This window comes from Recurvomyces mirabilis (genome assembly GCF_035927965.1).
Source record: "Recurvomyces mirabilis strain CCFEE 5264 chromosome Unknown scaffold_20, whole genome shotgun sequence".
NCBI classification, from domain to species: Eukaryota; Fungi; Ascomycota; class Dothideomycetes; order Mycosphaerellales; family Teratosphaeriaceae; genus Recurvomyces; species Recurvomyces mirabilis.
Window position 1 is genome coordinate 105,671 of NW_027041954.1, and position 16,494 is coordinate 122,164.

General features: G+C 54.0%; 6 protein-coding genes across 6 annotated transcripts; 3 read left to right on the forward strand and 3 right to left on the reverse strand.

Moving 5' to 3' along the window:
* Positions 1-139: 139 nt before the first annotated feature.
* LTS14_007295 (uncharacterized protein) lies at positions 140-6,028 on the reverse strand (the record flags this gene model as incomplete). Its single annotated transcript, XM_064839987.1, has 1 exon — positions 140-6,028. One exon carries the CDS (start codon positions 6,026-6,028, stop codon positions 140-142), a length of 5,889 nt encoding a protein of 1,962 aa, XP_064692308.1.
* Positions 6,029-7,060: 1,032 nt separating this feature from the next.
* On the forward strand, positions 7,061-8,826 carry LTS14_007296 (uncharacterized protein; the record flags this gene model as incomplete). The annotated part of the gene is made up of 2 exons (XM_064839988.1): positions 7,061-8,634; positions 8,709-8,826. 2 exons carry the CDS (start codon positions 7,061-7,063, stop codon positions 8,824-8,826), a joined length of 1,692 nt encoding a protein of 563 aa, XP_064692309.1.
* Positions 8,827-8,920: 94 nt separating this feature from the next.
* On the reverse strand, positions 8,921-9,823 carry LTS14_007297 (uncharacterized protein; the record flags this gene model as incomplete). Its single annotated transcript, XM_064839989.1, has 1 exon — positions 8,921-9,823. One exon carries the CDS (start codon positions 9,821-9,823, stop codon positions 8,921-8,923), a length of 903 nt encoding a protein of 300 aa, XP_064692310.1.
* A 944-nt stretch (positions 9,824-10,767) lies between these two features.
* LTS14_007298 (uncharacterized protein) lies at positions 10,768-12,573 on the reverse strand (the record flags this gene model as incomplete). The annotated part of the gene is made up of 3 exons (XM_064839990.1): positions 10,768-12,101; positions 12,152-12,442; positions 12,501-12,573. 3 exons carry the CDS (start codon positions 12,571-12,573, stop codon positions 10,768-10,770), a joined length of 1,698 nt encoding a protein of 565 aa, XP_064692311.1.
* Positions 12,574-13,030: 457 nt separating this feature from the next.
* On the forward strand, positions 13,031-15,041 carry LTS14_007299 (uncharacterized protein; the record flags this gene model as incomplete). The annotated part of the gene is made up of 3 exons (XM_064839991.1): positions 13,031-13,138; positions 13,198-13,595; positions 13,655-15,041. The coding sequence occupies 3 exons, from the start codon at positions 13,031-13,033 to the stop codon at positions 15,039-15,041; spliced, it is 1,893 nt and encodes a 630-aa protein (XP_064692312.1).
* A 413-nt stretch (positions 15,042-15,454) lies between these two features.
* Positions 15,455-16,461, forward strand: LTS14_007300 (uncharacterized protein; the record flags this gene model as incomplete). The annotated part of the gene is made up of 2 exons (XM_064839992.1): positions 15,455-15,682; positions 15,808-16,461. The coding sequence occupies 2 exons, from the start codon at positions 15,455-15,457 to the stop codon at positions 16,459-16,461; spliced, it is 882 nt and encodes a 293-aa protein (XP_064692313.1).
* Positions 16,462-16,494: the final 33 nt, after the last annotated feature.

Below are 16,494 nucleotides of genomic sequence, written 5' to 3' on the forward strand. Positions count from 1 at the left end.
ATAGTACAACGAATCATGTTCATGGCTTAATCCATGATACACCCCACCCAGCCTAAACGCCCTCGCTAAAAAGCGCCAGCACAGCAGACTAATCCAAATGAGGTGTGTACACTTCTTCTCTAAGAACGTAGAGATCCTCTCAGATCCAACCACCTTGGACCACTTCGCGTCCTACCAGTTCCAACTTTCCCATCTCACTGGTCCTCCGTCTCTCGAGGACCCACCTTGGTTGTCCGTTGCCTGCGGGGTCTGGCTCACGAACGTATGTCACAGAATCGCTTCCCTTTCTCCCATGACCCTTCGACAGCGCTGCGCCAGACACCTTTCTCACGGTCGTCGGCGTCAGGGGCTCGGGCGTCAGTTTTGTTTGCGTTGTCGACTTTCGCGGCGTAACATCGTCATCGCCTACACCATGTCCGAAAGCCGGATGCAGACTTGAGGTTGCATTGGCAGACATCGGACTATCCTGGAATCCATAAGCTTGCGAGCTTCCCCATCCACCATTATTGGCAGCATGCGCATTGGCGTTGGCCGCAAGGACACCAGGGTGCGCACTGCTCGGGCCACTCGAGCTGCCGTTACTATCGGTACTCCACCCAAAGCTCATCGGTGTTCCACCCATACCACTGAAATATCCCTGTCCTTGGCCTGCAGCAGCCGTAGGGGACCTGGCACTGACGACCGGGCTCTGAGCGGCATGGTTCCAACCACCGATAGCAGAAAGAGGTGGCAGTCCAGGTTTTCCAGCAGCTCCAATAGGTCCGAGATCGTTCCTCAGACTCCCATTGCTCCCACCAAAGGCGTTGCCCTTCAATTTGCGCAGCTGCTCAAAGTCGGTGACCTCTCCCTCCGCAAGCGGGAGGACAGGAAATCGTCCCATCAAAGCTGGACTGGCCAAACCAGCACTTGAAGGTCCGAACATGCCACCTTGACCAAGATGGATGAACGAATTTCTCGCACTCATCTCTGTTCGCTCTGTTATAGGCGTCAGATTTGGCTCCTGCAGACTCTTGTTCCTCGCCAGGCCATCGTCACCATCGGTCCCGAAGAATCCTCCATTCAAGGCCTCGCGGAAGGGTCCATTGCCATTGTTTGGATTGGCCTTGGCATAGAAGCCGAACTCTTGGCCATAGAATCCTTCTGTGTCCGAGGCGAGCGCTTCAGCGTTTGCAGCTGCAATTATGTCGTCGTCGGCAGAACCGAAAGAGTCGTCAAGGTTGTTATCGTCGAGACTGTCGTCCAGCTTATTGTCATTCGTGAGATGTTCGCCGAAACCGAAGTCAAAGGAGAGTTTGGGCGGCGAGTAAGTCGTACTCTGACCCATCTTTGAGCCGGTCGTGACTTGCGAAGTCGTCCTACTGACCACCTCACCAGCACCAGGAACGCCAAGACCTTCACTGCCCGCACCTTGCTCATCTCGAGAGTAATGACTTCGTTCATCAAGGCTCTTCTGGTCGTCTCCTAGGCCACGATCACCTCCAACAGCAAGACTATGCGCAGTACTAACACTAGCTTGCCTGTAGAACCTCCCTTCCTCAGCGGCTTTGTTCGCCGCCTCGGCAAGACTGGCATGATATGTCTGGAGTTTGTCCTGCATCCTCATCAGTGCTTCCTTGGACCCTGGCTGCGCTGGGAGAGGTGGCACACGACTGCTCAAGCCGAGTCTCTTCGCATCCTCCGACGGATTGCGTTGGGGAATGAGCTTCGGATCCACAGGGTTCACAAGGGCTAGATCTTCGAGCAACATCATGCTCTCTCTGGCCAAAGCTTTATTCGCATTGCCGCCTTTGGCGAAAGACGGATATGGCCCATCCCCAGCTGTCGAAGCTGGCGCAAAGGGCACTCCACTCATTGGTCGCTGTCGCTGATTCTGCGGCATTTGCGTACCGAGGCGTCCGTACCCGTCCAGATATCCATCGTCGTCGAATTGGTTCTCATCAATTTTAGCACTACCAGGTCGACGGGCACCACTGCCCTGCAGAGTCTTGATGTCCTGCTCAAAGCCGCCATCGTCGAAGTACATGTCATCTTCGGCCTGCCCATCGTCTTCGTCTGAATCAGACTGCGCGTACTGCAAATTTTGATTGCTCATCGCATTCTTCTGGCGGATGTTCTGTCCTATTGCTCCTCTGTAAGGTGCGGCCGTTGAGCTCCTCGCATTACTCTCGGGACTCGAGAGGTACGCACCGGAGCTGTTTCGATCGTGAGACGGCGTGAAGCGGTTCTGGAGGTCCGCCCAGCCTGCATTAGCAGGCATGGTCTCGCTATCCTTAGTCCGGCGATTTGCTGCCGCCGTCATCATAGTACTTTGAGGCCTGTTGTCGTCTGCTGTTCCGAGAGATGTGGGTCGAGTATCGCCAAGACTAACATCAGGGCCTTCACTGAAGTTGAAGTCACTCAGCATGCTTAAGCCCAGACCTGAGGAGTTTGACCTGGCTCCTGACGACCTGCCTCCGAGTGTCGAAGCACTGGTGATGCGCGCCTGCTTGTCTTCCGTGATCTGACGGGGACTACCAGCGGTGGGTCCACCAAAGCTCATGCCGCTTGCGACCCGATTCCTTTCGCTGTTACCACTCTGCCTGTGCGGGAGCACTGGCCGGCCCTCCTGCTGCCTCTGTTCTTGCGGACTCGTAGCGGCACTGGTACTAGGCGAGTATCCTGCAGCAGCAGGCTGCATATAGAACCCGCTCCTCGGCCTCGCACCAGCCACTCCACCGGGAACACTATTGCGATCCGAGAAGGAGTCTTGTACAAATTCACCGTTAGCATTACTGTTGAGGTTCGGCGTGAGTGCCGATGTATCGATAGTAAGAGCGGAGCCACCACTAGCCAGGCGCTTATGAACCTTTTCCGGTGCATGAGGGGATTGGGCAAGCTGTTGTTGCAGTCTCAGTAATGCCATTCCTTCGTCCGTAGCGAGCGACTCATCATGGGAGTGCATGCTAAGAGCAGAGTAACCGCGCATAGCAGGGTGCTCGGCCCAGGTCAAGTGCCTCAACTTGCGTTCGTCGACGATCTCATTCTCTTCTTCCTCGTACATCGACTCCTCATCAGAGTCTGGCGTTTGCAATTGCTGTCGCGTATGCTTGACCTGCGCCAGTGAAGCGTGCGGCGGCTCTGGGGATCTCACTGGCTGTGCGGTCGCTTGCTCATGAGAACGATCCTCCTCAAGCTCGTCAACTTCATCTCCCTCCTCGCCAAGCCCTTGCTCCATCTCCAGCTCATCCATGTCATCGATAGCGTCCTCATCAAAGTCATCCTCCTCTTCATCTTCATTCACATATCTTTGACCACTCGCCCGACTAGCTCTGCCCACTAACCTCCCTTTTTCCTCTAGAGCCTGCTCCTCACCAGCACTCTCGCCAAACTGGAAAGAGAACCGTGAAGCGTTAGAGACTCGATGCTTTGGCCCACCCGTTGAGTTCCTCTTTGAAGAGTGTCCCACAGCAGATGCACGCTTCTCCACGACCTTCGCGCTCGAAGCATTACTCCTGGTGGCGGTAAGCTGTGAAGCAGCAACAGGCGCGAACGAGATAGAGTTCGCCGTGCCAATCTCAGGTGTCATTTCAGGAGTGGTCATGTCCGATGTCCTGCCCGGAAGCGGGATAGGTATGCTCAGTGTGTCTCTTCGTCCCGGAGAAGAAGGGCTGACCCACTCCGGTGCTTCAGCCGAATTACGGTACGGACTTCTTTCCCTCTCGGTCTTTGCAGCTGCACTCTCCTTCTCGTCGCCAGTCGCGGGACCAGGGAGTGGCGTAGATAGTGGTCGAGCAGTGGCTTCGCTGACTGTCCTTCCTCTGGACTCAGGAGACACAGGCATATGAGGCCCAATGCCCTCGAAGCCGGAAAGCGGTCTGAACTTGTTATCGGTGGAGAAAGCTGGCGAGACTGGGCTCAGACTGTATGATGGACTATCGCGTGTATAAACGACTTGTTGTACGGTACTACTTCTCTGTGTCACCGGAGAGACTTGGCTGATGGTGCTGAGATTCGAGTCTCGTTCTCCAGCTCCTCTGCCACTTCCACTTCCACTTGAAGGATCGCTCGAGCGTTTTGAATCGTCGTCTTGGACCAGGTTACCTTGCATCTGATCCAGTACCTGGCTTCTTCGCGCGAAAGGCGGGAGGACAGCACTTTCAACGGAGTAAGCACTGTTAGATGAATGATGTGACACCCGCTGCAGAAAGTCCTTGTTCTCCAGCCTCTCAGCGTTAAGTGAACTATTACGTTGACTAACATACGTATCGTCGTCGAGATGTTCTCGAAAAACAGGAGAGTGCGTGCTCCGTCTTACGTTAGCGCCATCACTGATATGGTGATTATGCCGCATCATCGAATCGTTGTCCTGCACCGGCTCATAAAGAAATTGTGGCACCGGCGTTGCGTGGCTGCCCATCCGTGGCTGGTCGTCCGAATCCAGGTAGGCATCACCGTGAGAGAAGTTTCGTCGAGGTGGTTTGGGAGCACTAAAGTCGTGGACTCTGTTGCTCTTTATCCGCGGGTCGAAGTCGGCGGGCATCTTGTTCACGCCGACGGCTGCCACGCTTCGCTGTCTAGCATACGCTTGTACAGCGTTAGCCCGATCAACAACGATCTCTTCGGGTGTTTGGCTGCTCTTTCGTCTTGAGAGGAGAGTCATAGGATTCAGTAGTCGTGTCTTGCGCTTGTCCGACTTGCTTGCTGCTCGGTCGGTGTTTGGCGGCTTCGTGGACGACGTGTGATAGGTGGGCACGTCTACGCCTTTCAGCTTGGCCGTGGCGCCAGCGGTCTTCGGTCTTGTCGCCACATACTGCGGCAGTGGATTCAAAGGCGAATTCTCCTGGTATGGCGTCCCGATCGTGCCCGCGCTTAGAGGCGAAGGCGAAGACATCGAAGGAGATATCGCCGGCCGTGTGACAGAGGAGTGTAGACTGGGCGTTGGCCGCGCAGCAGTCGACTCGCTGTAATTAGTCGTAGTTCGTGATATTGCTGTTCCGCTGGTTGACGTCCTCTGTAGGGTGTTGAGATTCTCCATTGAACTATTTGGACTGAGTCGTGCGCCACTGATCTTGGGCGCTCGTAATGAATTGCCTCCTGGCGAGTTCGGCATTTGTGGCGAAGGTAGACTTTGTGTATAGAAGCCTCCGAAGCTCTGCGGCGTCTGTAGGGTCGAGATTGGTGGTGGTGCCTGTCGCTGGGACGAGAAAGAGGCGAGGTTATTTGTCAAAAGGGGCATACTATTGCTACTTGGCATTTGTCCAGGTCGAGGCAAAGGAGGCTGTTGTATTAGCTGAGGCGGCGCTGTCGACAATGTAGAAGGTGGCCGATGATTGTACGGTTTGTCTCGACTGTCGATGAACTCCCGCGACATCACAGGTCCGCTAGTGACTTGGGCCTGTACAGGCGACTGGAGTTTCGCGGTGTCAGTCCTCGCTGGGAAGATCGAGGCCTGCATCAGAGATGGAACACTACCCGAATTCGGTTCTGCCACATCACTCAACTTCCTCCCCTCATTCGTCCTCCCGCTCAGTAGACCAGATGTGGGCATGAGATTGACGGGATGCTCCATATTCCGGAGTGAAGGAAGCTGTATGCCACTCTTTCTGCTGCTCGAGCTAAGTGTACTCACGTTGTCACTCTGGTCCCTCGCCCGCTGTCTCATGCCCTCAGAACTCGATGAAGTCGACTTGAAATCCTGAGAGACCGCACTTCTCAAGCTGAGGTCTCTGCTCGCGACTCTTGGTATAGGAGGTAGTGATGGCGGCAGCAGACCAATACTACTCTTTCCTGTACTTGACGCTCCCATCCCATCACTTGTCCGTGGTCGCGCGATGCTATCCTCACTCGGACGAAACGAATCGGCTATAGATCCTCCTGGTGGCTCCAACTCGAAGTCGAAAGTCATCTGCAACGGACTGACCAGAGGCGCTGGTATAGCCGGACTGACCTGTATATTCGCTGGTCGAGGAGCGGGGGCAGCAGGTCCAGCAACAGCAACGGCATTCCCAGACGAGCCGCTGCGCTCATGGCGATTGCGTTTCGAGAACATGATTCCCAGCTATTCACTTCCAGACCGGCGACCTCTCGCCAAATCCGCCTCCTGCGATGATTCCGTCCGCCGCCAGCGTGCACGCAAACCCGCTTCAGCGTAACACAGTCAACAGCCAAATCCACCTCGCATGCAGCACCCACAACCCCGTCCGCAGTGTCGGTATTGCTGGGATGACCGCTTGTGATCTGTCGTCTACAACTCGGCGAAGCGCGCCGTGGATTGAAATAGCCACGACGGCATGTGCGACTCGACAACCTGCTCCCAGCTATCTCCTACTTCCCAAGCCGTCAGTCCGTGTAACAATCAACGGTTCTCCACCGTCCCCAAAAGCCCCGTCGTACGCGATAGTCTACCTCTCCCCTCACAATTGTCGTGTAAGGCGGCCGCTATTCTGTCGACGCTCCAATCACAAGCTTCCGTCTCGTCTTGACCCTGACGCGAAAGTCTAACACGATTATTGTTTCGATCACGTCAACATGAACGGACTCTCACAGAGCTGACACACGAGGGAACTGGGACGAAGACCGATCGACACTATCTACACTCCAATCTGATCCATGCTTCCCTCTAGCGTTGACCCTGAAGCCGACAGATCTGTATATCGTATACAGCACTGTAGGCGAACCCGTCTCCAATTTAGAAGCGGCCGGATCAATATTCATTTATGGTTGGCCCAAAAGGGATTGGAATCACTCGATTGGCGCCAGTCTTTCGGTTGATCCGCGCTCTCGTGGCTCGAGCTTGACACGTGAAACGGATGTGCGGGGTGGTGAGCTTTGGTTTCGTCTGATCTTTTGTGCGTGAGGGTCAGAGTGGGATGACATTAATGATAAAGTTTCGAGAGCTGTTGTTACTGCTTGCTTAGACGGCCATAGGACAACTGCTCTGCTATCTGTCGTAACAAATGCACCACGCAACATTGGTCTGTGAGGAGATACCACCATAATTGAATAGTGTTGGCAAAGCAAGGCACCCTTTGTCATCTCTCCGAAGCAATAGCATGCTACTCAAGCCTGTAGCAAAGTCAAAATGGCACCATCGATAGTACACCTTCCGAACGGGCAGACCTTGACAGTCACACCAGTATTCGGCGGCATACAATTCAAAGCCAACGAGCTGAATACACACCACAATGCTTTCCCAGCAGGCTGGACGATAGTGATCCATAGCGAGGACTTTGAGGAAGATCACGTTCTGCCACCCAACCATGCCTCGACCATTAGTAGTCCCATCGCAGATAATGCCGAGCCACGAAGAGAGAAGAAGCACCATGTCCACCGCTTCCGTAAACCCACGCTACGGAACGACCATATGTTCTTCTCGTCCATATCGAATCCCTCCTCGAACGACTTCCGGCCTGCAACCAGTCCCACCAGACAGATCGCTATGATGTTGTGGGCAACGCTCTGGTGGTACTACCACCAACCTCGACCTGCTCCACAGCTCACCACAGCTGCAAGTGAGAAGACAGCGGAGGACGGAAAGCCCAAGGGCGAATGGATCGTGAACATAAACAGAGAAGGGATATTCAAGGGCAAGCACTTACTACCCAAGCTAGAAAGGATGGGTTTGCTCGCCTCAGAGGACTCGACAGTGGGCGTTGATCCTGCAGATGGTGTGACGAATGCAGGAGAGGGCTGGAGCCACATGTTCGTTTCACAACGGAGCTTCTGGCAGCTGGATCCGAGGATATACCTCTTCACTCTTACACCCACACAAGCGAACTCACCATATCCCTCTGTCAGTCCGGCCGTGAGCAGACCCGCAAGTCCAAACCGCAATAGCTCCAATCTATCGACCAACGAAGGACTTTCCTCCCTTTCAGCAGCACAGCATCTCAATCGCACCAGCACTCCCCCCGGGCCCTTCTCATCGGGCTCGCATCTTCCCACGTTCTACCCTCCGGCCCCAGCACAATACACCTTCACGAATGGAATAAAGCATCCTGTACGACCGAAGCCGCCACGGCAAGGAGAAACTTTCTACACGCGCTGGGTACCAAGTCTTGGCCAATATCTAAGTTTCCGGGTAGCTTCGCTGAGCAAGAACCCTTGTGTCTACCGCGGTCCGACATCGACTTCAAATGCAGACTCCATGTTCCCACCTCAGACACGAGAAAGTCTTCGTTCAGGTACACCATCAGCGTCGGAGGCGACAATAAACACTTTAGGCAACAACGCTACTTCGGCATTAAACCTCGACGATACCCCCACGACCTCCATGACTGATCCGGAACTACTACACAAATGGATGAACAATCCCCGCGTCTCCTACAGCTGGGGCGAAAACGGTCCAACATCCCACCAAGAAGCCTTCCTAACCACGAACCTCAAATCCATGAATTCTTTTCCAGTAATAGGCTGCTTCGATGGTAAACCCTTTGGGTACTTTGAGATCTACTGGGTCAAGGAGGATCGACTCGCGGCCCATCTTGGAGGCGAATGTGGAGACTGGGACAGAGGTCTACATGTCCTGGTGGGCGAAGATGAGTTCAGAGGAAGTCATAGAGTGAAGGTTTGGCTGAGTGCGCTGATACATTGGTGCTGGTTGGCGGATCTCAGGACAAGTATTGTCTTCATGGAGCCGAGGGTGGATAATGAGAAGTATGACATCCTGTCGTCACGAACTGGAGAGGACTCAAGTACATGATTGTGAATCGCGCTGACACTACTTGCAGATTACGACGCTATTGCGAAGAAGCTGGATTCTACAAGGAGCGCGAGGTCACTTTCCCGCATAAACAGAGCAATCTGATGAAGATCAGGCGAGAGGCATGGACTGCGCCTGCATTATGAGCATATTTAGAACTCGCTACTTTCCACGGCTACTACGACCACGACCACGGAAACGAGATACTATATATCTCACTTCAACTACCACGACATCCACTCACAAACAACCAGCAACCACTTTCTTCAGCTCTTCGCGACTCAAACCGTTGATCCCAAGCAACCCATTGTCATTTTCTTCATCCCAGCAACTTCCGTAGCCCTGATTCATTATACTAATGATGATGAATCCGACCATCGCCTTCCCGATATTTGGCCCGCCCTCCTTGAGATTGGCATAAGAGTCCGTAAGCAGATCCTCCGTACTGACTTCCTCCCTCGCCCAGTCGCGCTCAGGCTTGAGTTCCTTGGCGATGGCGAGGAGTTCATTCTGGGATGTGGTTGTGCTCTGGACATAGACGGCGCGATTCTTGCACTGCTCGGGACGGCGTAGGACACCTATCACAGCGGTACAAATATCGGCATACGTGGTGAAAGATCTCTTTCCATCCCCGCCGTCGTAGACTTTTGACACCTCGCCGAGACCAGTCTTAGGATTGATGAGGAGACCGTGCTCGATACAAAACTCCAGGAACGCCCCCGTGATGACAGCGGTCCAGGTTATCTTGTCCTGGACTTTGTCCAAGTACTCTTCCGTCTTCTTCTTGCCTGCGAAGACTGGTAGCGCGGCGCAATTGGCGTTCCCGATGACATTCGAGCCGAATTCAGAGGGGATGAAGTGTTTGACTCCTGCGGCTACGGCAGCGTCGATGAGGATTGGTTGGTCGCCGTGGTTCGGGATGCACGATACGAAGGCGTCGATGCCCTGGAGAGCGGAGGAAAGGGAGGAAAGGGAAGTGAAGTCTACCGTGGCAACTTTGACTCCAGAGGGAAGGTTCGAGGGGGTAGAGCGGGAGAGGACTGTGACGTTGTACTTTGCTTCGACCAGGGCTTTTAGAAGAGGCTGGCCGAGGTTGCCTGTGGCGCCGGCTAATGCTATATTCATGTATGGTTGGCTCGACATATTCGGTCTTTTGTCTTGAGGTACTGTCAAATCAGACGAAGCACTGCAGTCAAGGGCTTGCTGTAGCTGAAGGGAGGAAGTTGCTGGATGTGATGAAAATCTATTGCTCCCTCTCGAGGGACAGGCGAACGCCAATATATACTTCTTCTCAGCCTGCTTAAATGAAGCCTCCTTGGCCACCCTACCTCGTCCTCATCATGGCCAAGCCCCAGAGCCCGGATATACCTGAAAAAGTACGTGTACATGCTCCAAGCGTACCCACTGGCTTACCAACATCATCCAGCAGCATAGTTCTCACGAGCATGAATCAATGCCCTAGATGTAGAGTGAAGCCAGTGCCCAAGCCATATTGCCGAGCAGCAATGGCAAAAACACACGAACATTCCTCCGCTTGCCGCTGCTCTGCACCCGAAAAGCCGAGCGGTGGACCTGTCAAATCTGGACCTACGGATTATCAATACCGACTCTGGTGCAGAGATACACAACATATCCAAGGCGTCGTGCAAGCCGCCGGACGAGACGTCTCATATCCTTCGACATATCCGGTCGATGTAGTTGTCAGGTGGTGTTGGAGTGGAAGGGCGTTAGTCAGGAGTGCGGAAATGATTCCGCGTACGCATAAGCAGATAGGACGAAAAAAGATATGTACAAGAGTTATGCACAAGCATGGGCAGGAGTCTGAAGAGCAGACTTCTCAGCCTCGAACCCTCTCCTCTCTCGGAAGGAAATTTTCGACAAGCACACCCAAGTCCTCCAACACCTGTGAAACAAAATGTCGGGCTGAAACAAGGGTATCCACGACCATACGCCGAAAGCAGTCATTCTGTTCGTTCTTTGCCATCCTAGCAAGCCTCTGCTCTACACACATCACGTCGCATCCACCCAACGCTATCATCGCCATTCCCATCACTCCCCTCCATTCACCCAAGCACCCCGTAAGGCCCTCACAAATCAATCAAACTCACCCCCTGCCCTCCCTGCTGCCCCTGCCCCTGCTGCTGCGGCCTCCCCCCAAAAGGATTATTCTGCCCCCCAAACCCCGTCGCAGGCCCCGTCTGGGCCGGGTACTGAAACTGCGCCGCACTCTGCTGCTGGTTATAGAAGGGGTTGTTACCCGTCTTCGCCGCCTCCAGCCTACCCATACTACCACCACCAGCTGAATTGACGAAAGTGCCTGGTGCCGTATGTTGAGCTGGTAGGCGGAGATCGCCGACGTTGCCGAAGGTATCTTGGCCTTCGCCTGAGGCGAGGAGAGCGTTGAGGCGGGCTTGGTAGGGATCTTGGGGTGGTTGTTGTTTTTGTGCGGTTGGTTGGGGTTGTTGTACTGGTGCAGAGAAGTTCTGGATCGGGTTCGGTCGAGGTGCGAAGTTCGTGGCTGTCTGCTGTTCTTGGAGCGTGGAGAGAGTTGGTTTGTTCGAGGCGAATGGTGATTGCGTCTGCTGTGGTCGTTGAGCAGCGAAAGGATTGTTTGAGCCTGTGGCTTGAACGCCAATGGGTGAGGCCATGGCGTTGTTGTGTGTTCCCCAGGGGTTGTTTGAGCCGGCTGGTGTGGCCGTGACTTGTTCTTGAATCAATTGCTGGGTCTGCTGTGGTTGCATTTGCTGCGCCCAGGGATTGTAGGTGTTTTGCGGTTCGAGGAACTGCTGTTGCGGCTGTTGCATCTGCTCGTAGCCAGTCTGCTGTGGTTGCTGGTAGCCAAATCCATTGCCATAGCCACCGTTTTGAATTCCCGTGGGCTGGCTGTAGGCGTTGTTCAGATAACCGGTCTGTTGAGGTTGCTGCTGCTGCTGCTGCTGCTCTACGGGGTTGCCGTACCAGTCGACGGCTGCTTGCTGCTGATAGCCCTGATTAAACCCTGTCGGCTGTGCAGCTTGGGCAGAAGTATCGTCGAAGAGCAGATTCGAGTTCTGCTGATCCTCGAGTTCTCGCTTCCGCAGCTCCTCCTCCTCTTTGCTGAGCTTGATCGCTTTCTCGAGGTCATCATCGTCCACTTCAGGCTGAGCACCCTTTCTGCGAGCAGCATCCACTTCTGCCTCATTCTTTGATGCTTCCAGAGCCAGCTTGTACTCGAGATCGTCGTCGTCGCCATTGCCGCGATTCGTTTTCCGCCTCTCACGTCGCCGTGGAGTGCTTTCTTCACCCTCAAAACCAGACATACCACCGGGTACTTCGTCCAGGCCAGTGACTCGAGATTTCCATGATCCTCGGTTGGTCCTCTCGGCGCGTAGTCGTTCTTCGTCCAAGATGAGGGATGTCAGCTCCTTTGCCGAATGTCGGACTGGGTATGTTAGCTCTGATCTACCACCTTCAATCGTGATTTGCACTCACTGCTTGCGCCCACATCTCTGCCGTCCTCATCAACATGAATGAACTCTCGCAAAGTCTTGATGATGTATATGTTCTTCCTCGCCCACGTCACCACCAGCTCTGAACCCTCGTGCAAGCAATAGTCTAGCACCTTCAGACTCTTCAGCACATGCCGCCAGTTCTTGCCTTTGTCGTTGAGTCGCTTATCGAGCATGTCCATGACCTCGTAAAAGTCGGTGGAGCTGTTGTAGGTGATGCGCGCGATGTCGGCCATGTCGGTGCCTGTAGGACCCCATGGGTCGTTGCTGGTGGCTGGACACTCCTATTAGCTGCCCAGCTGCTTCATGCATAGAGGTGTGCCTATTCGTACCATTGCGCACTTTCACCTGGACCGAGGAGTAGCCTTTGGTGACATTTTTTACGCTGCGGATCACGGAAGACATCTTGGCGGGTTTGCCAGGCCAGCGTGTAGCTCAGAATTCGTGACTATGTATCGCAGCTCGGGAGACGTAGTGGTGCTCGCTCACGCTATTGCTGGCGCGCAACGTCAAGGCCAGGCGCAAGTGAGTAGCTAGCCGTCGAATACAATGGCCGGAAGCTTGGGGACCGATTGAGATGATTCTTGCTAGGCCGAGCTGTGAGTCCTGTCTCGAAAGTACACTCGTTATATGGACACGTGAGGCGAAAGAGACGGTAGTGTAGTATTGGATTGGAGCAGCAGAGTAGTCGTGTTCAAGCAAGTCGCAGCAGCAAAGTGTAGGTCATCCATCGGAGAGACCGGCTTCGTCATCGCTCCGGCGGAGCTTCCCGCGGTCCGCTGCAAATGCAGATGCTTGCTCGTTCACACTTTTCCATGCACTCGAGAATATACATGATCGGTGTGCCGCATCTGTGGACGTCATGCCTACAAATGGCGTAGTGGCAGAGCTGCTGGAGTGGGACAGGCAGTATGGCGCTTATCTGCATCCATCCATCGAGATAGCTCGTAACGATGAAGCTGGCTACCACGTGCGTCGACAACACCGCATACAGAAGCGAACACGCGCGTGGCGACTGACAGCATCTAGTGGCGAGCGACTGAACATATCCCGGCTGACACGACCATCTCTGTCGCGCCACACTCACTAACCCTCTCCTACCTCAATGCCCTGGTCGACGACAAATTCACCGTCTTCAAAGCCCAACGCCACCATTTCAAGATCGAGAGCATAGGTTTCTTCTACCTAATGGTCCAGTATGTAAACCGCTCGACGTCCTTCTGGAAGCCTTACCTAGACGCTCTACCATCCCCTGACTCCGAGTTCTCCACACCGCTATGGTTCGACGATGCCGATGATCTAGCTTGGATCGAAGGTACAGATGTCCTACATACCATGCTTGGCCGTAGAGAAATATACGAGGAATACTATACCTCTGGCATACGCGTCTTAAGCTCCTCAGGCATAGACACGGCGCCGTATACATGGTACGTTATACCATATCAAGCAGGTAAGTACGTCTCATTCATTCTATTCTTCTTTCCAGGGACCTCTTCCGTTGGGCAATCACAATGTTCACCTCTCGCACATTCTCTTCTCGTGCTATTGCGCCGCAGGACTCAAAGTATTGGACCACGTACAAGACGAATGCGCAGGGACAGCGGCAGACTGTGCTGCTAGATATGTCTCGAACACCAGCCGAGGATCTGGATTTCTCTATCCTGTTTCCTGTGCAGGATTTTGGCAATCACAGCAACAATGCTAGGGTGGACTGGGCATTTGATCCCGGTCGGTTCAGTATCAAAGTCAACGACCCTGTAGAGGCTGAGCAGGAGGTGTTCAACAACTATGGACCAAAACCCAACGATGAGCTTCTCATGGGCTACGGCTTCTGCATACCCGACAACCCGTTTGATGGTGTACTCCTCACACTGAAGCCTCCGCCACTCGACTTGCAGGGAGAACTTCATCCAATACATCCAGGCTACTTCAGCAGTACCGGAGAATGGAGCAGCGAACGCACGACTGTCCGGCTTCGACACCCCAGAATGTTCACCCCAGAGACAGCCTCACCATCAGCACCGGCCTCCATCTTCCACATCCTACCAGAGCCACTTCTAGAACTCCTACTCTACATCCTTCGCCACGAACGCGGAATCCCCTTCGACTGGATTCCGTTCCCCATGATGCACCTCCTGAACGATGACGGCGCAAGACGATACCTCCCGCACATCGCCCGGATGATCGTCCAGTCACTCATGCCAAAATTACAGAAACTTCAGAACGCCGATCTAGGAGAGCCGAAGAACCAGAAGCAGCAACAAGCTGCTATCTATCGCTCTGGCCAGGTGACAGCGATCGAAGCTAATATCGCCGCCTTACGCACGTTCACGAGATCCTTGCTCGTAGGTCCGGAGCAGCAGGGTCCGCGATTCGTGACGCTGGAAGGGCTTTTGCAGACGTGGCATTTGCACTCGAACCAGACTGATCCTGGATCTGCGAATGTTTTCATCAGCGGTATCGAAGCTGTGGTCGGTTCGCGAGAGGTGTCGCAATGGAGACAAGCAGGCTGGGAAGACGACATCCTCGTCCTCGCCCTCAGCGCCATCTACCTCGACGGTGTGGCGCAGCGGCAAGGCTGGACGCCTGAGTACCTTTTGGATCCTACACCCTGGGGCTTGAAAGCTGCAGAGCTGGACATGGAGCCGGAGGTTGTAGCGCGAGCGGAGGGGTTGATGGAGATGATAAGGTCTTGTGCTCAAGCTGGTGTTGGTGGGGAGGGGAGTTTGTGGAGGGATGGGAGGTGGCGTGCTGAGGTTATTGCTAAGGTTGGGGGGAGGTGGGTTGAGTTTGATGGGTTGATGATGATGGTTCCGGGTAGTGATGGGGAGGGAGAAGAGGCTAGACTGGTCGTATACCTACATGGGACGTAGACTTAGGCTACGCAATCAACGAGGCACTATACCTCTCTCATTGCGACTGTGAGTATACGCTATCGGTTGGTTATACATCCATGCAACGCAGGGAATGAAGGAGAAGCAGCGCTCTGTTGCTTACAAGCCATGTCGTCTCGGCACACCTGGGTACAGCTGCGTGCTTCCGGACTTCTATAACTTCCTCATGCAGCTTTATACACCCCATGGTCATTTAGACAGTACCCATTTCGTGTGCCTTTCGCGCGTTTGAACCTAACAGCGGCCCGTGCCTCCTCGCGTGCACATCATCAAGACGCCACATTTTCCTTGTCCAGGATATCGATGCGAATGTAAATAATATTTTAGACATAACAAGTAGGCTGGACTCCTGGATGTGACGCCCGGCAGGAGAGAGCACAGCAAACCACACGATGTCTCCACCAAATGATGATCCAGTGGCCAACTCATCCCACGAACAAGAAGAACCTCTGCTCCGAACACCGACAAGGCACTATGAGTCCTTCCTCGCCAATCCTCACGGCGTCAAGAAGTCTCGGAATCGCAACAACAACAACGTTGCCTCGAGATCCTGGTCAGAGTACCTCAATACGAAAATCACAACGCGCTATACCGACCTCGTCCTCATCTTCTGCTTCGGCGTGAGTGGGATGATAGATAGTGGCGCTTATAATGCATATACTTGTTTCATGAGTATGCAGGTAAATCTACACTACTTCTACAGATTGAGTTCACGAGATGGACAGATAGCTCATGCATACTCCAGACAGGAAACACCATCTTCGCCGCCCTAGGCGTCTCGAATCTGCCAGCCCAACAGCCAAAATACGCCTGGGCAAAGTCCTTGACTTCCATCCTCGCCTACCTCCTCGGCGCTCTCGTCTTCTCCAACTTCCACCGCTTCGTCGGCGAAAGGAAACGCTGGGCCTTCGCCTTCTCGTTCCTTGTCCAAGCAGCCGTAACTTTGATCGCAGCCATCCTGGTAGGCAACCGCAGCGTCTCCGGCTCACCCGTCAGTCTGTCATTCTCAACCTCGACAATACCCGAAGATCCTGGCTTTCCGTGGACAGATCTCATACCTATATCTCTCCTTGCCTTCCAGGCTTCTGGCAAAGTAGCGGCCAGTAGGATCTTGGGCTGGAATGGCCTGCCTACTGTGGTACTCACATCATTGTATAGTGACTTCATGGGCGATCCGGGGTTATTGGCGGGTCCGTTCGCAAATGCCACAAGGAACCGCCGACTTGCAGCAATCATATTCTATCTCGGAGGCGCAGTGGCTGCTGGTCCGCTTGTGAAAAGCGGACCAGGCTTCTCGGGTCTGCTGTACGTGGCTGTAGGGATGAAGTTTGGGGTCGTGCTTTCATGGATCCTGTGGCCCGAGGAGAAGGAGGAGCAGGGTGATGAGGAAGGTAATTAGAGGATCGTAAATAGACTGTATATCATGTTCAAT